This window comes from Lingula anatina, chromosome 3 (assembly GCF_051362555.1).
Source record: "Lingula anatina isolate TDL-2025a chromosome 3, LinAna3.0, whole genome shotgun sequence".
NCBI classification, from domain to species: domain Eukaryota; kingdom Metazoa; phylum Brachiopoda; class Lingulata; order Lingulida; family Lingulidae; genus Lingula; species Lingula anatina.
Genome location: NC_141769.1, coordinates 2,115,726 through 2,141,721, shown reverse-complemented (window position 1 = coordinate 2,141,721; position 25,996 = coordinate 2,115,726). Strand labels below are relative to the sequence as shown.

At 33.9% G+C, this 25,996-nt stretch overlaps 1 protein-coding gene across 3 annotated transcripts; it reads left to right on the top strand.

Annotated features, from left to right (window-relative positions):
• The first annotated feature begins 163 nt into the window (after positions 1-163).
• On the top strand, positions 164-25,309 carry LOC106156712 (von Willebrand factor A domain-containing protein 3B). Of its 3 annotated transcripts, XM_087007804.1 has the most exons (36): positions 164-504; positions 1,196-1,441; positions 3,380-3,471; positions 4,629-4,879; positions 5,404-5,563; positions 5,801-5,869; positions 6,154-6,186; positions 6,848-6,948; positions 7,256-7,488; positions 7,949-8,044; positions 8,906-9,111; positions 9,354-9,508; positions 10,271-10,409; positions 10,736-10,966; positions 11,169-11,351; positions 11,678-12,068; positions 12,440-12,559; positions 12,815-12,866; positions 13,042-13,198; positions 13,444-13,559; positions 13,869-13,919; positions 14,335-14,689; positions 17,532-17,685; positions 18,130-18,254; positions 18,665-18,805; positions 19,463-19,560; positions 19,994-20,056; positions 20,390-20,481; positions 20,917-21,047; positions 21,184-21,282; positions 21,556-21,835; positions 22,015-22,131; positions 22,667-22,788; positions 23,032-23,290; positions 23,648-23,882; positions 24,238-25,309. In XM_087007804.1, exons 1-36 carry the CDS (start codon positions 450-452, stop codon positions 24,341-24,343), a joined length of 5,514 nt encoding a protein of 1,837 aa, XP_086863930.1. In that variant the 5' UTR covers positions 164-449; the 3' UTR covers positions 24,344-25,309. The 3 variants fall into 3 exon arrangements, with proteins under 3 accessions (XP_086863930.1, XP_086863931.1, XP_086863932.1); XM_087007805.1 differs by lacking the exon at positions 6,154-6,186; XM_087007806.1 differs by lacking the exon at positions 7,949-8,044.
• The last annotated feature ends 687 nt before the right edge of the window (positions 25,310-25,996 follow it).

Sequence of the window (25,996 nt, the reverse complement as noted above, 5' to 3'; positions counted from 1 at the left end):
ATTTTTTCGCTTTCTGTGGTCAGTCGGCATATATATAGATTTTTTGTAGATTGAGTCAATATCAATAAACTTAAAATACCATTTTAGCAGCAAAATTGTCTAGTTTATAAAGTCACGTGAGTGACATCCTGCGATGTGATTGGTCGTCAGCGTCCGTGAAAGGCCCCAGCAACCAGGAAAGCTTCACAAACACATCATGGCCGACGGCCGTGGAAGTGCCTAACCTTTTTCATATAGGTTGTCACGCGATTTTTTACTTCACCGAACTAATCACAGGCACTTGAGCATCCTCCTGGGATCATATTGACCACTTTATTTTATGAACATCCATCGATTTTGTTTCTTAGGCCAATGTTGAGTGGAAAGAAGTAAAGTAATAACGGGCACCTGTTGGCGCACAGAGATAGCACCCGCCACCCACGTTCATTTATCACAAACAGACAACTACTATGGCTTCGGAATTAATGGACCTAGATGTGTTTAAAGAGAACGCTTACGGCCAAGGTATGGTTTGGTTGGTGTTTAAAGTAGTGAATGATTTAAATTAAACACAAATAGCATAAATAAATTGAAAAAAGAATGTGTCAGTCATATAATGCATAAGAATGACCATGTGCAGGCAAATTTGGTTTAAAAAAAAATAGGTTAACATTAAATTATGTGTGCTGGTAACAATTCACGTGTTTCATGTTTATTTTCAACCAAACCATCAATTGCATAAAATTTAGAAAGAACCAATTAAACAGGTTTTCAAAACAGGGTTATTATATACATTGCACTTCTTGTTTTACTGTCATCATCCAGTACATTGTTTTTACAATGCTGGTTGCTTTTAACAAATAATGGCAAAAATAGGTCATTGATATACTGTTTTTAAAATTGATGGTTTGGGTTGGTTTTTAATTTTTCCTTCAGGTCACATACAGTACTTTATTTTTTATTAATATTTTTAAAATTGAAGTATTAAATTTTAAGTCAAATGAATATTGAATTTGTATTTTTTTCTTTTTATTTCTTATCCAAAATACATAAAATTTTAGCAGTTTGGCAGAAATGATAATACTGCAACTGTAAACCCATTTCCTCATTGTCAACCCTGACAAAAACAAAACATCTTAAGAAATATATTAAAAAAAAAAAAAAATTGAATAATGCTTTAATACAGTACAATAATTAACCATCTATACATTTTCAGGTGGCGTGAAGTTTGACGTTGCCAAAATTGAGCCTCTAGCCCCAGTCACTGGGACAGCGGACATTTACCCAACTGATGAATCCGTAAACCCAGAGATCAGCACCAAGAAAGCTCCTCCAAAGGAATGGGAGCTTGATGTCCGAGCTCTGATCTCATCCAAGAAATGGCTGATGAACTATGGTCTGAAAAGGAACAGACTGGACACACATAGCATCATGCCTATTATTGGATTTAAACACATGGATGGTGAGAAACTTGTTGGTTGAATTTTACATCTTTATCAATATTTAAAATTCTGAAAGTCATACTGTCTATATTTGAAAGATGAAATCCAATCTCTTTGATATGAGGATCATAACATTTATAATGAAGTGTCCGAACTATTTTTTAAAAAGGGTGAAAATTTAAGAAACAGTTATCAATAAGAAATACAAGTATTTACAAGCAAATCATAATAGCTGGTTTATATCAAGAGAGCTTACAGTAGTCTTTATTATATCAATTGTATCAGAATCTTGGCTTTTTGGTAAATGAAATGTCTCTGGAAAATTGATCCATACCTTAATCAAAAATAATATCTAAAGAAAGGATTTTATCATAATATATATAGATGCACATTGTTAATGACCAGAAGTGAGTTAGAATGTACTGGAGTATTGTTTATTTTTTCAATTAACAGCTAATATAACAGCCAATATGAAGAGAAAATTACTGCTTTATTCTTATCTCATAATACAGCATAGGAAATTCTCCTTTGATGAAAATCTGGTGGCATATTATAATGATGGTAAAAGCAAGGATATTATATCTCATTTAATCAGACATAACTTGTAATGTTTAACAGAACATGTCTGTACCTGGTTGTTACCTTGGAAGTGGCAATTATTGAATATTAAAACCATATCCAAGCCAGCTGGTTATTGGATATAGATATTGATTACTTACTCTATAGCAGAGTCACCTTCATCTACATGTGCATGACTGATTATAGTATAATGGGTTTGTTGCCAGTGACAGGATTAAGAACTCTATACCCAATCTCCTGGTATATGTTTTCCTTGTCTAGGGCTATATTTACACTCGGTGTTATGTCTAAAAACTTGCCATTTGAAGAAAGAGTTTAACCCAAAATTTGACAGAGAATGATAGGATTAAAGTTTAGGTGGACCCCAATATCAATATTTGCTCGGGATTTTGGCTTGTGTTTTTCTATTGATTCAGACGTGGGTTTGAGAATAATAGAAGTAAAATCAAACATCAATTTTAGGCATGGAATCGTTGTAATCACCTTGTGTATAAAGAGAATATAAAAGTGAGATTAATGAAGCAAGAGAATGCCTGATTTCCATCGGGAAAGTGGACTAAACTTATCAGCCGTCGACGTGATTGATGGTATTTCTGATTACAGTTAAAAGGTTTAATCAGAAACCAAAGGATCCACTGATTAGAATGTCAGATTGACCCACATCAAAAGAGTTGAAGTTATGTGTAGAGAAGATAAAATAGTTGGACAACCAAAACAGTATAAATCCTGTAGGTTTAAAATGGAACTTAACCTAAATATCAGATTAAACCAAGTACTAGCATGCTAAAGCTGCATGACTTATTTATATAAAAAATATAAAAGTTACTGTTTTGCCATTAGTTTTTTGACAATGGAAACATTTTAGTTAACTACAAAAATTGTTTTTCATTGTCTCTAAATAATTCACATTTAAAAAATTTATTACTGATGTTATTTACTCTATAAGTAGAGAATAATGCTATTTTCACATGTTAAATTACTAGTAGATGTTTTTACTATTTTGCTAAAAAAAAGTAGCAGTGGGACACAGACACATTTTGCACTGAAATTTTTTTAAATTTCAGTGAAAACCGTGTTACTTTTAAATTTGTGAGCAGTTATGGAGACTAAACAAGAAATGACTAGTTACTGTATATCAAAACAGACATGCTTCATAATTGGAATTTTGTGAAGTTTACACATAGTTTTGTGTATTTAAATATAAAATGATAAAAAATAATCAAATACACAGATTATTAGAATACCATATGTATTAGTAGATGTGGTCAATTGTAATAGATTTAAAAGCTTTATGTAAAAAAAAAAAATATATATATATATACATATGACTAGAAGACTGATTTTCATGGGGTAATCATTTACAATTTTTTAAATTTCAGACTATGATTATGCCCTGAAGAAGCCTATCAGTTCACGGTATGGAGAGGGGATGTTCTCAAAGTACCACAGGACAGATGGTACCACTTTTAATGTGAGTTACTACCCTACCCCAACCCCCTGACCCCTCCCACCCACAATGAAGTATAAATAAATTAATAAATAAATAAAAGGAAGAAAGAAAGAAAGAAGAAGGAAGAAATAAAAAATCAAGAGAGAAAATGAGAAAAATAAAAACAACCACTATGCATTTGCTTTTATGGTTTTATTTTTAAAGAAAAAAGCAAAAAAAAAAGAAATGTTTTTTTTTTTGTGTGTGCGTGTGTTTGTGGAATTGTTCTGCTTACTTTGTAGTATTGTAATAACCAGGAAAAAAATGAGTTACTGTAGTGCACTATATTTATTTCCATAATTGATAATTTCCTCACGGTATTATTCTGTTAAAACACAAAATCATTCTCAGTCCCAACAATATCTCATTCCCTCTTTAAAAAAGAACACCACAGAAACTCATTTGGTCCCACAAAAAAGGGGGAAATTGTTCATATGTACGAATAAAATGCAATAACCACCAAACGTGCTGGCAGACCCATCAATCAAGACAGTATTGATCAGTGGCATACTAGCTAGCACTACAGATTGTGAGTATGGGCGGTGGAGAGATGATGCCAGTAGGTGATTAACTCCAAGGGCCACAAAGATGTCGTCTGCTGAAGTAATTTTGCGACTGATGTGTTGAATTAGATTCTTAGTGGTACTTATCAAGTAATCTTGCCAGTGATGTGTGTGCATGAAACACACTTCTAATGGTGCTTGGGAAGTGACTTTGGCAATGATAGGTTGATTAGTTTCTTACTGGTGCTGCTGTACTCAGTTTTATATAATATATATGTGCCATTTTTCTGTCTTTCTGAAATTAACAAGAACAAATTGTAAAGAATGCTACAGCTAGGATAAAAGATAAAGATATATTTTGGGTCTTAGTTACAGATAAATATTTCAGCAGCATTAAAGGCTTTTAACATTAAAAACATTTTTCTTTTAATTTCAAATATTAAGTTAATGCTGTCAGACCCATAGGAGTTGCTGCATGAGTCTAAAGTTGATCAGATAAAATTGATTTTTAATGCTTTAATTCTTTATTTACTGTATGTAATCAAAGAAAAAAAAATATGAAATTGCTATAATTTCTTTAAAAATAATTTCAGCACTTTTGTCCATTTCTGATATCCTGCTTACTCTGTTTCTCAGCTTACATGCAACAAAGAACAGCTGAAGCAGATAGAAAGCCGCCTGATCCAAGCAGTCTTGCTGTACAAACGGCGATTAGAATGGCTGACCACAGAGAGCCGCAGGATATTTGGCGTCATAGAAGAGCACTGTATATGTATTGTACTAGACATCAAGAACCTGTCCCCACAACAGTTTGACCAGTACCGGTCAGCCTTTGAAAGAGTCCTGGTGGAACAGGTGGCCCAGATTGCCAAATTTAATTTGATCAGGTAAGAATAGTTCTATATGGCATTATAGTACTTTATGCTCCACCTAGATTCTATAAAGAGTATACAAGGTTGATTTTTTATTTTTAAGAGCAAACGTTTTGGTCCACCTTGATCCTAGGTAATTTAATAATAGCAGGGGCGGATCCAGAGATATTTTCTGACAGTCTTCCACATTATCTTTGTTGATCCATCCTCCATTTTTTGACTGTCTTCTGACAGAAAAAATTAGGTACTCATCAATGTAAACTTGGAAATTTGACCGTCTTCCGGAAGACCCAGCTTCCATCAGCCCCTGAATAGTTCATGTAAATGAGTACTATTATATTAAATGAGCCTGTTTTATAAAAAGTAAGAAAAAGAAACCACCCATGCTTATTTAATCAAGGCTACAGATAACGGCTAAAGAAAAAGCTTTCATAATTTTAATAATACCACACACCGTTTCTTACTTTAAATGTTTGCCATCTTTATTTCAGATCGGCAGCATAAATGATGGATGTTTAATTTTGTCATCTATGTTTCAGATCCGCAGAAGACATGGTGATGTTCAAGCCAGAGTTGGTTCCTGTCACCCAGGAAAGCCTGCAGGAAGCCAAGGACTGGCTGTGGAACTTGGACAGGTGTGCTGCCTTCTCCAACACTGCCACCTGTGAGGCCGTCCTTAAAGCCATGACAGACAGAAACGTGAGTCATTAGATTTCATTGACATTTGAAAATATTGATTGATTGATTGGTTGATTTGTTTGGTAATTTATTTGTTTGTTGGTCCATTTATTTATTAATTTTTTTTATTCATTCATTTATTTATTTCAAATTTGATTAACAATGGGGGGAAAAAGCAGAAAGAGTAGGTGCCATTTAATCATTGAGGTATATGATAAACTGTTGTAATTATCCAGTTTTGTTGTGTTTATTTCTCAGGTTGAAGCTGTGTACCTGTTTACAGAAGGCTCCGCATCTGATGGATCCAGAGAACTTCTCAGAACTAAGGTAAATTTATATTTTTATTAAGTTTTATTTTCACACTGAGGTTTGTCACCAGTGTCTTCATATAAGTTGAGACTAACTAACAAAGTTATGCCTGCACCAGTGTGTGGCTTTTGATGATTGCCATTGAGTGAAATGTATTAGCATGGTGTTTGCAAATTACAATCAAATGGATAAATGTATTTGTTAAACTCAATCTAATATACACAGTAAATCAATATAAAAGTCACACAAAAGCATATTTACTCCTGAATCTGTTTTATTAAAATTAATATTTGCTTGTTCAGATGATAACAGACATGGTGAAAACACAGAGAGAGGTAACTGCAGCAGAATATTTTATTCTTCACTTTTTCCCCACCTAGCTGTCCCTGCATGTGTTGCACTTATTATTTTCCTGCAGAATAAATCAGTTTTCTTCTTTTAATCTCGACTACAATAAATTATTTTATTTGTGTTTCTATCAGGTTTAAGTGTCAGTGTTTCTTCAAACTACCTGAGAACTCTTTTTAGTGGGATTTGGGAACCATAAGAATGATTTTCAGCTTTCATCCTATCATAGTTGAAATAGATCCACACATCACCTTTTTGTAATATTTCTGTTTCTAACCCTACCTTGCTTTTCTTGTCTTTTTTTTTCAATCCACATTTTCCACATTAAGTTTTTTTATTTATCTTTTCCTTTGTTTTTTTTAGTTCAGCAACTACATCTTCAAATTATTTTTATTAGAAAATTTATGCACGATACATTGCAAATTATGACTGCTACCAAGTATAATAAAATAACAGAGTAAAATTATATAAAGGTTTATCACTGCCTTTATAAAGAAATTTCTTAGTGAAAAGTAAAATCTAAAGTTTCTTATCTGTATTGAATATCTATAAAACATCTGGGATATGTGTATATGTATAAGGTTTTGTTTTGTGCTGGTAATTTCTGATGTGTAAAGATATACAAAATTAGAATAAATTTAATTTTAGCTCCATGGTGGCCCTCTTCCTCTACATGTGGCCTCATACAATGCTACCAGTGTGGAAACAGTGGGCTTTCTCAAACAACTCTGTGAAGTCACTGGAGGAAAGTAAGTAATAGTCAAGTCATGAATAATCAAACTTAATATGACTAATCATGATATATGCTATTTATTAAATGAGGATTTTATTATTAAGTATTTTTATGAATTAAAGAAAATCAATTGATTTATTTATGTCCTTATGCATAAAAGCAATGACATTATAAAAGAAGGACGTATGGCAAGTTTTCATATAAATGAACAAATAATCTTCTGACAGTTATTTTATCACTACGAAAATAGAAAGTCAACATTTTAAGACAAATAATTGAATTGTATCAACCTATTACTACGAATATTTTCCATGTGTACCCAGGTTCCATGCCTATGGAGTTATCATGGAGATGGATGCCTATGAGGGCGTACCTGTGGACCCCAACACCAATCGTGCCAATATTGTCCTGAAGAGGAAGACATTTGGGGGAGTCCCCCAGGGGGCAGGGGTCCGGGAGGATGTCATCAAAGTCTTTGAGGAGCTGGAGGAGGCTAGGAACACACTCAGCCAGATCCAGGCACTGATAGAAGACATGCCTGACCAGAAAATGATAGGTAATTAGAATAAGCTACTAATGATTTTTCTTACCATTGTTTGAGTTTTACTGGTATGTTTAGTTTAGAATGAATTCACTAAAGTGGACGTGATTTTGTGCTGGCATAATCAGATCTTGGTGATTGGAATAACCTAATTTTTTAACTCTTTGGTTATAACAAAAAATCAAAACCAAATATATAACACCTACATAATTATTCTATACAAGGACAGTACCTTTTGTTTTTAATGGGATATTTTGATGTGATGTTTTGTGCATTGATTTGGTGATGGATTGCTTATAGTAGCTGTGTAGTAATGAGTTTTTAACAAATTAAAATGCATGTGATTGAAAACTAAACATCTAAGTGGAAGTCTGTAATAAAGATATCAGGTGCAAGAAAACACATAGTTTACCTAGTTTTCAACAGTGACATATAGTGCAGCGTTTTTCCCATTGTGTGATTTTTTATTAAACAGAGAGGACAAAAAGTGACACTGCTCTCTCCTCCCGGGGTGGCTATGTCCCCAGGAAACCACTGATGACCAGACAGAGCTCCATGACAGATACAAGAGGTGACTTTACTGCCCCCTAGTGGTGACCTCTTGTTGTGACCTCTAGTGATGACCTCTAGTTGTGATCTCTAGCAATGACCTCACCTTCACTGCATGACCTGTTCTTAGTTTATCATTTTTTTAAATTTACTATAACAATGACATGCAGCTTTTTTTCTGACAGTTTCTTGCCTTTTTCACAGAAACATTTTAAAATCAGAAGCATCACTTGCCCATAACACTTGATTTTCCCTTTTTTTTTTTCTTGGAAAAAAAAATGAAATTTTATTGCTTCAAGATATTTGAAATACTGCTTGAACTGATCCTAGCATTAATAATGATAATTTATCTGCAATTAGCTCTGTAACTATTCTACTCTGACTATGAGATGCTTTTATTCATATCTATAAGTTCTCCTTATATTTTCAGCACAACTATATATTTTTATCCCACAAGTTAATGCCACTTTAAAGTTTAAGTTTCCTGCTCTTTTATATGCCTCCTCCAGCTCCGTTCCCTTGCACCTACTAATCTTTTGACTTGTAGTTTTTCTCTTTACTCTAAACTTAAAGGGTAACTCAACTTTCTATTTTCAGATTGTATTTTATTTTACTTTCAGCTTTATGCTATTTTCTTTCACATATGTTACTGTACTGCTGTGTAGTATATGATAATCTACCTTTGTGTGATCATCTACATTACTAAAATTGATAAATAATGTTTCCAATAATTTTCTTTAATAAACATACATTTTTAAATGTATTAGATCATTTATTTTTATCAGTTTCATAACGTCATAATTTGGCAAATAAAACATAAAAGTGTGTCTAAAGCAAAATTGTATTTTTCCTCATAATATAAAGTGTATCGGCTGTTTTTCAGGAAGAAAAGCTGTTGACTACCCTCCTCCTCCCCCCAAGGAGAAGAGTGAGCAGTACATGAGTTCTAAAGAATGGCTAGAAATGAATGGACTGAAGGCTAAGAAGCTTGGGTTCTATGACATTTTGGGGGGAGTGGCATTTAAACACTGTGATGGCGTGGTGGATCTGAACCAGAAACCAGATTATCATGACTTTCAGACAGATGCTGTAAGTTCTGTTTTTTTTTCTGATTATTCCGTTTTACTGGTCAAACCACATTTGGGCTTTTCTTATCCATTTTAGGAACAATTTGTGTAATTTGTAAAACATAGCTTTTCATAAATGCACATTCCAAAACTAATTCATTTTACTATTAATATTAACATTATCATCACACAAATTGTATGATCTTTTTTCTTTTATATTGTAAAGAAATGCTGGATGATAATTTTTATCATTTCTTATACCAGAGAGTCCAGCCTAAGCTCATCAATGCAAGATACTGTGATAAATTTGCTCATGTGAAGTGGAAGAACGGGAAAGTAGTTCACGTGCAGGTGACGCCTGAGGTGCACAGGAGTTACGAACGCCGCGTGAACGTGGTGCTAGACAGTCTGCAGCAAAGGTAATCTTTTTATTTATTTGTTGCTCTTGGGAATGATTATCAAGTGTTAAAAATAGTGTGATGATTCCGTGAAGTAGGTATAGCTGAGATATCACCTGAACTGTTTTGTTTTATAAACAGAGTTGGTTATTTACATTTTAATTTGTTTAGGGATTAATTTTGATGCATTCATTTTATTCTGATGTTTTTCTTTTCCAACTGTCTAAAATGTGATAAATATCAAAATTAATGAACTGTATGAGTAGATATGATAAAAGCAGACAACACATGTTTGTATTTGATGAAATGCCTGTGTTTTCCAGTGGCGGAGGGGGCAGGTGAGGCTGTGCAGTGGCTAAAACTTGATGCCTTTTGATGTTTTCTTACCCAGAGATCTAGCAGAAAGGATTTATTTTATTTTCTTTTTTAATACAGGAAAATGCATTCCTCATATTCCATTCTTATAAATCTTTGATTTTTTATGATTTCATTTTCTGTTTTGTATCTGTTTCCAGCTTGGGTGGTTTGCAGAAGATATGTTCTTGCCTCTTTATTTCAGTTTCTGCATGCCTTTGGATTCGTAACATCTGTATCAACAACCGCTCTTGACTTGATATCAATGTCAACAAACCATTGTTGTCCTGATAGTCAAACATTTCTTTTGACATCTGAACTTACAGCCAAGAATTATTTGCTTCGTTTGTTGTTGTTCTGTTGTTGTGCCCTATTCTCCCAGCATCCATTATAAAACTATTTGCTGACCTGGATTTGCATGTATTCCAGGATTGACTGGCTGCAGCAGGGAAGTAGGGAACTATTTGGTACAGTGATTGAGGACCAGATCTACATCCTGATAGACACCTCTGGTTCCATGGCTCCTAGCATACAGTTTGTGAAGGATAAACTCTTTGTACTGATGCAGGTAGGATAAGTAATGAAAAATGTCCATGTTGTTTCTTTTTTTTTTTTCCAAATTCTTTTATCCTTCTTGTGTGCAGAAATGCTTGACCTCCCCCTTCACCCACAGCTAAAAAAATATTTAAAGCAAGGAATTTAATCTATAATGGATAGCTGTTAATTTTTGGGCTAAGATTTACATGGTGTTTTTAAATATTTTTGCAGAGTTTTAAATAGAAAAAATCTTAATATGTTGAAACATAACTGTAGGCTTTTATTTAAGTGATCGATTCAGAAAAATTTGAACCTTTGAAAATTCAAACCTCAAACTCTTTTTTTATGAATTTACAGGAGCAGTTGAGACACAAACAGAAGTTCAATCTAGTCAGTTTTAACAGTAAGATCAGCCCCTGGAAGGACAGGTGTGTGGAGGTGAATGAGAAGAACCTGCAGGCAGCCTGGACATGGATCAAGAACCTGGAATGTGTCGGCTCAACTAACACACTGGCTGCACTACAGTTTGCTCTGGCAGACCATGCCACACAGGCTGTGTACTTGTTAACTGATGGCAGGCCAGATCAGGTATTTATTTATATAGACATGATGATTATAATAGGATCAGACTTTGGATAATGACAGACTTAAATAGCACTGTTTGAATTAGTGAACTGAAGACTAGTGAACTGGCACCTGCCACTTTACCATTCAGATTGTGACAAAAATAGTGCCTTATTTTTATCAGCTGATTTAATTAATAGTTTGAATATTTTCCCTTCCTCCTCAGCCACCAAGGTCAATTCTGGCACAGGTCCAGCTCCAGCACGCCGTGCCGCTGCACACCATCTCGTTCAACTGCTCAGATAAGGAGGCCAACCAGTTCCTGTGTCAGCTGGCCAAGGACACTGGGGGGCGCTACCACTACTACTCTGAACACGGTCAGGACCCAGATAACCCCTCACCATGGGAGGTAGGTGTACCTCTGGGGTCCACTGGGATCTCTTTGTGATCTGATGGTCTAGTGATATAAATTTCAAATTGGTTAAAGTTTGATCAGATTTCTGGAGCACAGTTGTACTTGTATGAAGTGACCTGTAATATCCCATGCTGTTTGTAGTAAATTAGTAAAAGATCTAGACTGCTATATTCTGTCTTTTTAAGTTTAAATTTATTTATTTATTTATCCTTTTTGGTTGGATGGAGAGGGGGGTTATTGATATATTGAACCCAAAGTGACAATGAGTAAATGGAAGAGATGTTAATTATATTTATCCTTCATTATTTCCTGCCATTCAGAGTGAAGACATTCGACTCCTGAGAGAAGAACTAGAGCTGGGTAAAGAAAACCTACAAAAGATAGCAGATCTCAGAGATGAGTGCGCCGCCTTAGCCTGGAAGAAAGAAAATGTCCGCTCCTGCAGCAGAAACCACAAGTTATCCTCCACAGATCGCGTGTCCACTGTCCCGGCTCTCAACCCCTCCGAGCTATACAGGTCACCTGGATCTAACAGACCCAAGAGTGCCACAGGGTATAGATCTACCAGCCACAGTACCCCCACCCCACCGCCACGCCCGTCCTCGGCCACAGGGTATAGACCCCAGTCAGCAGGGGCCGGAGGACGGTCAGCTAGACATCGTACAGTGAGCTGCCCGCGGCCTGCCAGTGCCAGAAGACCTTTGGTTGCAGGTGGGTTAGGGTACATGATAGGTTCTTTATATAAAATTATAATGAGTTCAAGGGAACTGTACAGAAAGAAATGTTTTATGTTATAAGACTTAACCTAAATTTTTTTAGTTGTTGTAAATTTGTCAAATAAATTAAGACCTATTCATAAAATGTATTAATGAAATATATTCAAATGCATGTACAGAATGATCGACATTATTGAATTACTTAAAATTTACCAAACAAGATTTTATATTTAACCAGTTCTTAAATTGTCCTTAATATGAAATATGCTTACATACAGGGAGTCTTTAGATTTAAGTTGCAGTATGTACATGCTATGCCATTTGTAATAAATACATACCTACTAGTTGGACCTATTCTCTCCACAGGTCATACCAGAACTAGTCTTCTCCGTACCCTGAGTAGCAGTGCCAGGTTCTCCTCCAATGAGTGGCTGCTCCCTGAAACCAGAGAACTGTTTGATAAACAGGCTAAGAGACTGGAAGAAGGTCAGTGATCATGCAGTATTAACCAATATTACCATATATATTGTTTTTTATTTCACAGTATGAAAACTGCTCAATAAGTATTATTTTTAAAGATGCATTGTGACATAGAAATTGAAATTAAATATTTAGTTTGATTGCTTGACTGGGATTAATTTTGAAAAATATGTTTTAACATTGTTATGTTTTATACATGGAAAATATTGTCAGCAACTGAATTTTTTGTCATCAGAAAATAATTTGTTAAAATCTTTACAGAGGTTGAGGGAAAAGTTGTAATTGAAAAGAAAAGAAAAAAGAGGTTATCAAAGTAAGTATTTTAAAAAATCTTCAAAAAATGATACATCATATATTTAGAACAAATCATTCCAAATGGATATTTATGAGTCTGATAATTTTTTTTCTGTTGCAATAAATAACACAAAGTCTCTTAAGGAATATGATTACATATTTCCAAACTTTCAAATATTGCTTTCCACTTCTAGCCCAAACAACATGTCTGCTAAGATGTGGCTGAAGCACAATGGTTTACTGGCTAAGAAACTGACCATCCTTGATGCTCTGGCGCCCACCATGATAGAGCAGAACGCAAAACATATCCCTGTCCTAGACGCCTACGCACTGTCGAAAGTTTTTGATGATGTAAGTGTATTTAATTGCACATTGTATTTTTTCTTGCCTAATACATTTTCTGATATTATGGACTGGCTTTGCTTTACTAAGGAATTTTTAATTGTAGCAATTTTCAAACATTTTTCACTGAAATGGTGTATTTGAACTTTTTATTATTTTTCTCTGGAGATTAGTTGTTGATAATACCAGAATTTTATACATATTTTATACTTAAACTTAAATTTATTATTATTAATATTATTACTTGCTTCCAGTCCATGCCATTTGCTCATGTTTCCAACAGAAGACACATTCACTTGGTGAACCCAGACTCTATTGATCTCAAGGCATATGAAAATAAAGTGTCTGCTGCTGTTGAAAAATATAAAAAGTAAGAAAACTCTTTCAAATAAAATTTGGTTTGTTTTCAAGACCAAAAATTCATTAAATATTTGTTGATTTTTGAAAATATTTGATTTTTAAAATGAAAGGAAGATTGTTACAGTATATTAGTTTAGATTTTGAAAAATTAGAAAAATTATTTTTGCACCCTGAGATGTAAGTAAAAGCTCAAGAGCAAGAACAGTTTGTGTATGAAGATGCTCTGTACATACAAACTTTTTAAAAAATCTTATGTTAAAATTTTTAGTTACAAGGTTTTGTCTAGAAATTCTTACCACTTTATTAAACTCTATTTCAGACGTCTTGATGCGATGGTTTGGAAAGCGTTGCCTGCCACTGAAAAGGAACAGTAAGTTGATTTCATGCCTTATATTAAACTACCATTTGCATGATAAATGTTTACTAGTATTATTATTAGTTGACTATGTTATTTTATGTGATATACTGATAACAAAAATATATTTGCAGTGTTTGTATTGGCAGTAAAAGCACCCAGAAAGTTTATGGCAATAATTATTTTCAGTATTTGAAATGTCTCTTAACTTTCACTCTGATTTGATTTGTATGGTATTGCGTAAGTTTGTAGTAAACTTGTGGTTATTTTGGACAGGATTTTGTTGAATGAAAATCCTCTGTCATTTTTCAAAGAAAATATTGATAAAATCTTATTAAGTAGTTCACACATGCTGATGCAAAAGATACATACATAGTAAATAATAATACTCTACCCAGTGAGTTCACTCTCTACTCCTCTCTTCACCCAGATTTGGCAGCACTGAACCCATATCATTTGAGGACAACAAGCTGGCACTGCTACAAGCTCTGGAGAGGTGCGGATGGCCAGTGAAAGAGAGCGACATCTTAGCCATGGAGGGCGAGATTTCTCAAGGCAGAAAGTATCTTCTTCAGTCCGAGGGCTTGAGAAAGGCTTCAGAAAAGCATGGCCACATTGGCTGCTCAGAAAAATCAGAATCAGAGAATGATGATGCCTCAAGTGTGGCATCAAGTCCAAGGTCAATGTCATCCAAGGGGTCAAAGTCATCAAAAGGGTCAAGGTCACCCAAAGGGTCACAGACAAAGTCACCCCGGGGCAGTGTGGCTAGCAGTAAAGATTATGAGGTTAGTTAAGGCTGCAGCAAGTATGTAGCATCAGATTAACAGTTTAGTCGCCTATTAGTACTACTAAAATATATGAAAATGGATACGCAAATACCAGGACTTCTTAATATTAACTGTAAAAGGAACTGCATGATAGAGAGGAAGCTGCCATCTTAACCATTAGTTGCAAACATATTAAGCTTCTTATAATAATAATCCACATTTATCAGTCTAATTATATGAATGTTTTAGGACTCCCGTAAATTCATTTGAGACATTTTTATTTGGCTGATGAATATGTATACATTCTTTAATTTTTTGGGGTTGTAAACTAAAAAAAAAAAACACAAGTGAAATCCCATTTTTAATTTTTTTGTAAGTAAGCCACTGATTATTTGGATGCTGTTTTATTACTCATACAGAAAATTTAAAGAGAAAAAAAAATGATTGATTGATTTTGAACAAAATGATATAAAGAAGCTGGGAGTTCTAGAAAAGTGATCCCAATCTTTAATATTTTATTCTCATCATCAGAAATAGTTTAATATATAATGCATAAAAAAGGAATCCACACTGATACATGTAATACTTTATCCTTGAAATGAAATATAACTGCTAAACTGCTTATAGTAACCTAAATATTTTATCTGTGATATCAGAGTAACTTGTACCTATGGTGGAGGATTATTTGATATATTTTAACATAAAATATTTTATATCATTCGATACATATAACTGTAATATTACTTTAATATATTGCATGTTAATTTTGAATTCTTAAATCTGTAGTACCGCAAATATAAAATAATCCATTCCAAAAAAAAAAAATAAAAATAAGAAAAAAAATAAGAAAAAGAAATGTTCATACTGAAAAAGATTTGATGATTCACAATTATTACATATGAATAGACTATGTAAAATGTTAAAAACAGCAGTGTATAATTTCAAACAAACTTTTTTGGAATGGATTATCCTTATTTTAACAATTTCACCACAGCTGTAATTTGCTCAAGTGTGTAAGTGGTAAATGGTTGCATTGTAAACCCATTCTATTTTGAATGTCTATGCCTACACATGTATTATCTAGTCAGATACTTAGGGTTAGGGTTGACAACTGCATTTGGTCCTTCAAGGCTTGCTAGTCATATGTATATCTGGTATATACACATATTGTACTATTGGATATATGGGATTCATTTGCCATAAACTTCACCATGACGCAGTCTATATATAGTTTGCAAATTTCTCTTATCATTTTAATAATAATGTGGCACAGCTGATAGAATGATAAGCAAAAAAAAAAAAAAAAACATTTTAACTAGTACTATACTTTTGTACCAAGTTCTCTATTTTGAATTGTGATATTTTTTACTTTTACAAACATAATTGGTCAGTATCTCCTCATCCATTGATAAACATATTTTATACCATGTGACATACCTGTACCATGTGACATACCATGTGACTTGTAGAACTCTAATGAATTCTACTTGTACAAACCTGAATCTGTTTAACTGTTTCAGCACACATGGCTGTTCAGATTCAAATTAAATCAAGTATCAGGAAAACTAGAAGCTAAACCCGTGAAAAAATGGAGAACAGACTCATGCAACTGTTTATCAAAAACTCTCTATGCAGTTGTAACATGATTTCACTCTGTGGACTTCAGTTGACTTTGACATTTTTGTTTTGTTTTACTTCACAGTATTATTATTTTCGCTCAAATTTTTAAGTTGCTCTTGTGTAAGGTAGGGCTTAAATGCCACAAGTTTTTAATTTGCCTTGTGGTATTTTTTCAGATCATTTGAGACATTTTTGCAGAAAGTGTAAATTTTGTCATTGAATTATTTTTTCACATTCTTTAGTTTTCATTTTTTCTACTTTTTTACTGTTGTCATAATTGTATACAGCAATAACACATTTGAGTGAAAACATTGGACTTGTGTAATCATAGATAAACCATTTAGAAGGCCTGATTGGATCACTTGATTAAAAAGAAAAAAAAATCCTATAAAACATTTCACAGACTTTTCATAGACAATGTATCACAGTTTGTTTTGCCTGCTTCAAATTGATGATATCAATGAAATGGCTTGAAAATTGACTGCAATAAAATCTATTAATTTGAAATGTGCTTTGTGTTGATTGTGTCATTAATTATCCATAATTCCAAACAAGTTCTGTGTTATAAATATCTGGTAGGGAGAAGGAGCAAATGCAGTTTGTCAGGTTATGATAAGATATTGTTGATTTAAAGATTGAAATGTTGAGCCTAATATCAATGCATAATTACATATTTGATTTACTAATAGATAATTATTTCCTTTGATTGTTGTATATGCTTTTGGTGGAAACCTAGTACTTTATTGTTGACTAGATATTATTCTTTTTTTTTCTAATAATTGGCATCAGTATTGAATTTGAGGCCAAACGGAAATTCAACAGATTCTATGACTTAGTTTAAGAAAAGTGTGGATATCTGGAAATTCATAATGAAAATATGCAAACTGAGGGCCGATTTGGAGTTTAGCATAGGTAAAATGAAAAATGAACAATCAGTTTTATTTTATGAGCATACTGGTAAGTTCAAAAATTAAAAATCTCAATCCAAAATTCATTTTGTTTCACAAGGATATAATGAAATTCATGTTCAGCCTAAAGTAATCTGTACGTATGCAGCTAAAGGCTTGGCTAGCATCCAATCTAAAGAAAACCACTGAAACTCCTGACCAAAAATAAAAATCCAAGAAACAAGTGAAAAGAAGGTAGATTTTTCAGACGGATTTGAGAAAAAAAATGCCTTACAGCAAAAAGAAATTTAAGTAAAAAATGATCCTGACAAAATGCGTTGCTCCTTCTCTAGGGCCTTGGTGAGGCTATTCAGTCCAAGAGTGTGAAGGAGAAAGATAAAGTATTGTCCAGTCCGGCCACACAGCGTAAGGTCAGAAAGGTACTGGACACTCTACGTGGACAAAGTGTAATAGCCAGGCTAGAAACAGATGGACTTTATTATCCTGGTGAGTGGCTAACTTGGTGGAAAGAAATACAATATTCTTGAACTAAATTTTAAAATGATTAATTTAGAAAATATATGACAAAAGAAAATGAAAAACTGTCATGTTGTCAGTTATTTGTTATTTGGAATGAGAAATTTGATTTGGATTTTTTATATCCACTATAAATCGGATTCTAATGGAAAAAAAGTAAGCAAACTGCTTGTGTTTGGAAGTATTTTAAAAGGGAATTTTCTTGACCAACTGGGGGAGGGGGTAAAATGCCCACTATTTCAGGATAAGAAATTACTGGCTACAGGTCTTTTTTACCAGGCTGATTTACTTTCAAATATTAAAACATAGACCTTGATATGCATGCCTTCACTGTTTTAGTAAATTTGGACCAGCTCATGGGGTACGTGTTAATTTTAAAGGTAAATTTCCTTATCCCAACTATCTTTGTTACAGGCATGGTGATAAAGTGTACAGACTCCAGGCATGCTCTAGTGGAGCTCCATGACAACGGTAAACACAGGATAGCCACCAGATTTATCATACCTACAGGGGGTGCTGTGTCAAGACCTCCTTTGAGGGTATGTTCGTATTTTTATATTACTTGTTCTTGCATGGAACTCTCAGTTGTTAACTTTTTGGAAATAGAGCTTTTAAAAATGAAGTATATTAGTCTTTGGCCTTAAATCATTAGGGTTTGAAACGTAGCATCAAAAAAATAACTTTTATTGCAAAAAAAGAGAACTTGAAAAGTTTGAAATTCTTAATATTAATGGAACTTATCTTTTTGTATCTAAAATTTTATGATTGAATGAATTAAGTAGCTGTCTAAGTAAGATTAATTAAGTTCACACATTGAATAAATAAAAAATGAAGCAAAGATTATTAGTCAGTTGTAACACATAGATTTGTAGAGATTATAACTGATTCAGAAATAAGATTTAATTAAATGAAAATGTACCTCAGTCAAACAATACTGTATCTTTTGCAGGAAGGAGATTACGTTCTAGCCAGGGTGAAGAATTCTGAGACAGAGAGGGAGTGTTATGTCCCTGGTATAGTACAGGTTACTCCACTGAGATCTATGGATCAAGCCAGGTTTTTTACTGTACAGCTTTACACTGGGCAGGAGGTGGGTACAGGGTGCAACAAAATTATATAGTCACAACTTTACTGTACAGCTTTACACTGGGCAGGAGGTGGGTACAGGGTGCAACAAAATTATATAGTCACAACTTTACTGTACAGCTTTACACTGGGCAGGAGGTGGGTACAGGGTGCAACAAAATTATATAGTCACAACTTTACTGTACAGCTTTACACTGGGCAGGAGGTGGGTACAGGGTGCAACAAAATTATTTAGTCACAACTTTAATGTACAGCTTTACACTGGGCAGGAGGTGGGTACAGCAGCAAAATTATTTAGTCACTATTCTATCAGATATTTGATATTGATGTACATGGCACTGCTGTCACTGGTTTGGGCAATAAAACCTGTTTTGCTGAAGCTGAATCTATCAGTCTACAGAGATCAAACTCCATGGGGACTCTCACTGAATACAGTCAGATTAAGAGATTAGCACCTGTCCTCCTAGCATTGAGTGAGATACAGGAAAAGCTTGCAGTTATAAGAATTCAATGGAAACAAGAGGAGGCATGTTAATTTTTTTATCTGAGTGAAATGAAATGAAATGAATACATATTTTTCAGATGTTATGTAGCAGATCAAAGGATCTATTTCCTCTGGCTATAATATACTTTATTTCATTGTGTTCTTATTTCACTTCAGGCCACATGTATGAGGAATTATCTCATCAAAATCAGTAAGACCAGATACGCCTTTGCTGTTAGGTATATCAGTGAAGTGGGCTATGAGAATGAGGACAGGTACTTTTAATTTAATTAATTTAAGTTAATTAATTCTCCAGCTTTTCAGACCCATAAATTCTCTTTTAGTTCCATATATTTTATATACACATCAGGGGCGTAACCAGACCTTTTAAAATTGTACGCACAGATTTTGAAAATTCCCAGGTACAATTATATTCCGTGAAAATTACACTGAATTTATGGAGAATAATATCATGGTTGGCTCAAAAAATTGTACGCACAGTGCATCCGTGCGTATGCCTGGTTACGCCCCTGCACATTGACTTAATGTTTGGTGCTTTCAGTGTTTAAACTATTATTTGACTATTTTTACACTGCACATTTTATACCCTGAGTTTAAGGTTGACACAAATCCACACAAGTATTTGATATCACTGTGTTATGTAGCTCAGTGTGTTACACAGTCACTCATTTATTTTCTTTGTTTTAGTGTCCATCTTGAGATTATTCCAACCCCTCGTAGCACCCATGACAAAACACATATGCATGATGGGTCAGTGTTAGTGGTAGTATTTTGGCTGTATTTGACCAATGCTGCTTTATCATCTGTCTGTTTTTAAAGAGCACAAGTTAATGAAGATAGATTTAAAGTATTTAAGCTTTTCAGTTTTTACGATATATGTTATTGGGGAAAATGTTGCATTCTTTGAACTTAAACAGTTTATGTTTAGCAGTAAGTACAAACACCAATGTATTTTGCCTTAAAATTCAGTTCTTGTAATATGCTACAGATTAATTTTAGTTATTTTACCAGTATCTCATTTTTTATTGTTGAAATATAAGACTAAGTTCTCATCTATATTCATAAAATGTTTTTTATCCGTAGTGGAGTAGCCAAATCAGATGGTGGTAGTTCATCAAGGTCATCAAGGTCTGGTTCACCAAGGTCAAGGTCACGATCAAGGTCAAGGGAATCTGGTAATTTCAATTTTCATTTTGTAATTGATTATCCTTTTGAAAAAAAAGAACCTTAGTTGTTCAGATATGTTAGAGCACATTACAGTAAGTAAACTTGATTATGGCCAATGTGCGAGTTGTGGAAGTGACGTACCTAAATCTTCCGCTAACAGAATGTTTCATTGTTGTGAATGTGTAAAGTTAAGAGGGAGATGTGCTAGAACAAATTAATTTGGAACAGATAAAGCCTATTGAGGTTCCAGTTGATAGGGGTCATCTTAACCTGCCTTTTGAGGTCACATAACCTTAGTAGAAGTTCAAGGACCATGCATGGATGTCTCCATAATAAAGTTCTTTTATCTTTTAATTGTTGCAATGCAGAACCAATGTCTTAAAATTGGAATTATTCTGTATATGATATAGAAGTATGACTATATTCAGATGTATTAATTCCAGATAATGAGGAGCTGATAGCAACTCACAGAAGTAATGCAACAAAGCACATTCTCAAAGAACACCAGGAGAAGTTGGAAAGTCTGCAGAACACACTGAAAGAGCACATAGAGAAACACAATGATCAACAACGGGTATGTATTTATCTGTTCGTTACTTGGTTCTTATTTTTCCCCCTTGCTTTTTAACGGACATTTTCCTTTTAATGTCATCTATGTGATGTTTTGTGATTTAAGCACATTTGTTAAAATAATTTTCATTGTTATTCAGAAACTGAGAAGACAGGCAAGAAAGTTGGCAAAGAGACAGAAAAGACTACAGAAAGAACAGAGAAAGGCGGCGAAAAAGGGTGGAAAAACATTGAGCAAGGTATTTATTTTCTCATGAACTTGTCAGATGAAAATTGTTGTGCAAAGTAACATACCAGGATGTGGTACATCTCTGTCAGACTGGCACTTAATTGGTAGTTTTCTGTAACTTTAAATTCTAATTGTATTTGTGGTTTTTCATTGAGTCATTAAATAAAAACATATTAGGTATTATTCAGAAATACTTCAAGCCATGTATTTTAACAGCTGTTCTTATAGTGTTTGACATTTGAAAACTTAAATTTTTAATAAAAGCTGTTAAACATTTTTGCAGGAGTCTCTGGATTCAAGAAACCAGGAGGAGACACAATCCAAGAAAAGCCGCACAGAAGAGTGGCTCTCAGATCAAAACTCCTCGGACAAGGAAGATGAGAAGAAAGATGAAGAAAAGCGGAGGTCCTCAGACTGCCATGACTCTGAAAATGAAGACAGTCAGAGGAGAGCAGTCAGGGATTCTGATAATGAAAACAATCAGAGGAGGGCAGCCAAGGATTCTGATAATGAGAGTGAAGAAAGTGAGGACAATAACAGTGAACCTGAACATCAGCAACCTGGTATGAATACATGCAACATATTTACACTGTTTATATCAGTAATTATTCTTTTACTTAAAAGTTTATTCATTTTTCATTGATAATGATTGCAAACATAATAGAAAGCATTTTTTGTAGCATTGTAGAAAAATGCCACTCTATGCTTTTTATGTACATGTGTTTTTTTTCTTTCATCACAGCTGTTAATCGGCCCATAGTTATTCCCTCCATAGTGAGGCTGAGGCAGTCGTTGCCACCAGCTGATGTTGGAGAGGAGGTATTGGCACGTTGGTCGGATGACGGTTGGTATTATAGAGGTAGGTATACTGTTATATATACTCACATCCTTATAATACTGTGTACTGATAATACTGGTACTGTTTAGATTTAATCTGACTTGTGAGAGTCAGTGGAGAGTACTCTTGAAATTAGCTATGATTTCAAATGCATCTGGAATGTATTGACTTTGACCTGATATCACGGAATTCCACACTGAAGAAGGATCTTTGTGTGTATATGGCAAAGTTGGTGACATCATTGAGCAATTGCATTCTGGATCCAATGACATTGAAATTATGACAAATTTTACTGTCCTCATTCCTTTAAAAATTGATTGAGCAAGAATTTTCCCAAAATTGGTTTTATGTGAAGCTGTCAGAATTAATTCTTAGATGTGCCAGAGGCATTTCCAGTTTTATTTAAACACCTAAGTACTACATAATATACAAACCAATTAGTCAAAAATAAATCAAAATATGATCCATTTATTGCTACCCAGCTGATTTTGATTCTTTATATTATTATAATAAGTAATTGCATTGCTTTTAATTTAGATTTGTTATTGTCTTACAGGTACAATACGCGAGAATTGTGGGGACTGCAGCTATTTTGTTGAAGATGGAGCAGGAGACATGGAAAGAATTTACAGGGAGGATATTATCACTGATAATGATGATGTACAACAATTGCTACAGGTAATGCTGAAACTATGAGATGTGAATGTCTAATTTTACTTCATGTATTAGGTTTTTAGTTTGAAAGGAGCAACTGTATCACTCCCTATTTATTTTAACTTTTTTACTTTGAGTATATTATTAATTAATAATATTACTGTATTAATTAAATAACATTTTCTTGATATTTAGAAATATCTTATTTTTTTCAAATCAAATTGCCAAAAGGTCTTATTTAAAAGAAATGTAAAATAAATATTTCAGGAAAGAGGCACAGTTGTGGCCCGTCATCCCAGCTTTTCATTTAGTTACGCACCAGCTGTCGTTCTGTCACTGTACCAGGATTTACAGATGACGGTTCGTTTTTATGATGGCACAGAAGCCAAGTTGCCCTATGAAGAAGTGTACAGGCTGGCGCCAGAAAAGTTTGAGCACGATGTGGACCATATCCTAAAGTGTGAGGACCAGTGGGTGGGTCAGGCTGTAGTGGCAAGGAATGATTTGATTGGAACTTATCATCTAGGTAGGAAGTTTACCAATTTTTAAAATCTTTTTTTCTTATTTTAATTTTGTTAGATTTTACAAATATTTGCCCTTTGAATAATATATTGGGAACTTATCATAAAGGTATTAAGTTTACTTTTTTGTTAAATTTTACAAACATTTACCTTTCTATATTTTTAATATATTAATTTTAAAGAAAACTTTTTCACAAATTTATTAAAAAGATTATTTTTTCCATACCAGAACTTGGTGTGAGAAAATTTTCCCTTTTTTTTTTTTTTTTTTGATTGTACAAATAGATAAAACTGCTAAACATAAAAGCAATGTCAAAAATACTTAAAGATGCACTTAACTTCTATGATTAAAACATTTCCAGGTGAAGTTAAGAAACGCATTGGTAATGGGAGGCAGTATGTAGTGGAATGGGCAGACGGAAACATGGCTGTTGTCATGGCAACTAACATGTTTGGTGCGTGTACCAAGCGGCATAATCTATGTGTTGGTGAGCGGGTGCTGGCAGTAGCAGACGACGACACTTTGCTGTACCTCCCTGGCACTGTGACAGCGGTGGAGAGTGACAGGATTGGGGTTAGGTTCAGTGACGGCACCAGGTGAGAAGAAAAATTGGGAGACGGCCTTTATGGGAATTTGATTATAATAATAATGACTTCTAGGATAAGACAAAGTCTCAAAGGACACAGGAAACTGATTATTACATATGATCACTACTGTGCTGTTTCCTATATCTTGTGCTCTATAGAGTAACAGGGTTGTAATTTAAAAAGGGTGTTACTTATGATTTTATTGTCACATTTTATGTAATGTCTGTTTATTCACGCTAGTTGGTATTCATGTAAATAGTTACAATTTATTGCAAGTTACAAGCTTTTGAGAAGCACAACCCTCGAATTGTTTTCTGAATGTATGTATGATATATTCTGTTGAAAAAACTTTTCTATTTCTCAGGTCCAACTCGGTGGACCCAGTTCAGTGTTTCTGGCTGTCTGAGGACTATTATGAAGACACTCTGGCTTTTTTCCAGAAGAAATCAAGACAATTGACAGATGTGTAAATTATGAAAATCTCTGACATTTGCTGAACTTTCCACATTCCCTAACATGTTGACACAAGCAATAATATATATTGAACAGATGCAATAGCAATTAATAATGGAAAATTGATTAAGAGAGAAAATATGAAATTATACACAAAAAAGGAATTTAACCTTTTGAAGCTAAATATTGCTAAAAAGTTGGTATAATGATAAATCTTAAAGAGGCATAGACATCTTTCCTGTGAGCTGACTTATTGTGATTTTGCTGTTAAGATTTTTTATGCAGTAAAGCTTCACACATACTATGCTTTTGTAGTGAGTGTAGTATTTTATAGTTTGCTAAGGCAATAGATTTTGTAATTAGCTTTCTTGATACTCATAATATCTATATTCAAGATTTTAATGATCACACTCTTTTTCATCCTCTTTCAAACCTATATAAAAAAGCATGTCTTTCATTAGAATTAAATGTAATTAATAGCTCAGTTGAGTTGATATCGTCTGGTTGTTTTAAGTGCAAAGCGGAGTACATGGTAGAATCATAAATATAGGCATGTTTTTACCAAGTGAAAGCATAAGTGTGATTCAGCAAAAGTGATAAAGTTGAATGCAATATCTAATTCAGACGTCATCATTTTGCCTCAAAACCAAGCTAAGTATATCAAGCATTCTATAACTTTAAAATTTGCTCAAGCAATTTGTTAAAGACAGTTTTCCCTTATATCCAATTTTCTGCCACATTTTCTCAAAGTGCATAGACAATCTGCATATGGCTAAATCTGTGATAGACTTTTCTTTCATTTTTTTCCATCTACATGTGCTCAACTGTTAGTGAACTTGATTTTCAGTGCAATATCTTTCATGACCTACATTTCTGACAGATATTTTTAACTGTAGTGTCATTATTTTCTGCTATAGCATATTTTTATACCATTGTGTACTGTAGTGTAGAATGAGCTTGTAATAAAGACTATGATAAATCAATCAGCTGCTGTAGTAATTACAAATAATAGCATATAAGTCAGGGGGCTGTTATACAAATAACTTTTCTAGCTAAGCTTAGACTGCCAAATTCAGATGGCCAACGACTGGCCCACAATTAATGTAGTTGGCTGTTAGTTGACCCAGGTGCCCTCTATTGCGATATCCTGTAACCAATGTTAAAATATATCTTCCGAGGTTTTTGTCACTACTGAGGGTAGAATGTGTCACGGCAATCACAATTTTGTAAGGTCTTTGGTGAAAGACCAATTTAAGACAAACAAAGCAGTTTGGACCTTGATATAGTAAAAAAAATTCCAGGAAATTTCAGGTTTCCCCATAATGGCCAATGTATACCAAAACCATTGAGAAAATATAGATCCAGTGAGCCGTCTGACAGTTCTTATTTTAATTTTGAGTTAAATTTGTACAACTCATTCAAACTTGACAGCTTTCATCTCCAAATATGGTCTGCATAGTGCACAATTTCACAGTGAGTCTCACAAGTTACTCATGATTGAAATGCTACAGCTGAGACCCGTATGGTACCATTAGGTGCCAAAATAGAGATGCGGGGAAATGCATGGTGAGCTTGATGCCGTGACCTGATAAAGTCTGACAGTCAGCAGATGAAATATTGGCTTATAAAACTCAGTTAATTTTTCACAGCAGTTATTGACAAATAAAACT

What these genes read in the sequence shown, in the direction of transcription:
- LOC106156712 (XM_087007804.1), top strand. Translation starts at nt 450, where the DNA reads ATGGCTTCGGAATTAATGGACCTAGATGTGTTTAAAGAGAACGCTTAC. An exon ending in TGGATTTAAACACATGGATG is followed by an intron (nt 1,442 to 3,379) that starts GTGAGAAACTTG and finishes TTTAAATTTCAG; the next exon opens with ACTATGATTATGCCCTGAAG. An exon ending in GTGGAAAAACATTGAGCAAG is followed by an intron (nt 21,283 to 21,555) that starts GTATTTATTTTC and finishes ACATTTTTGCAG; the next exon opens with GAGTCTCTGGATTCAAGAAA.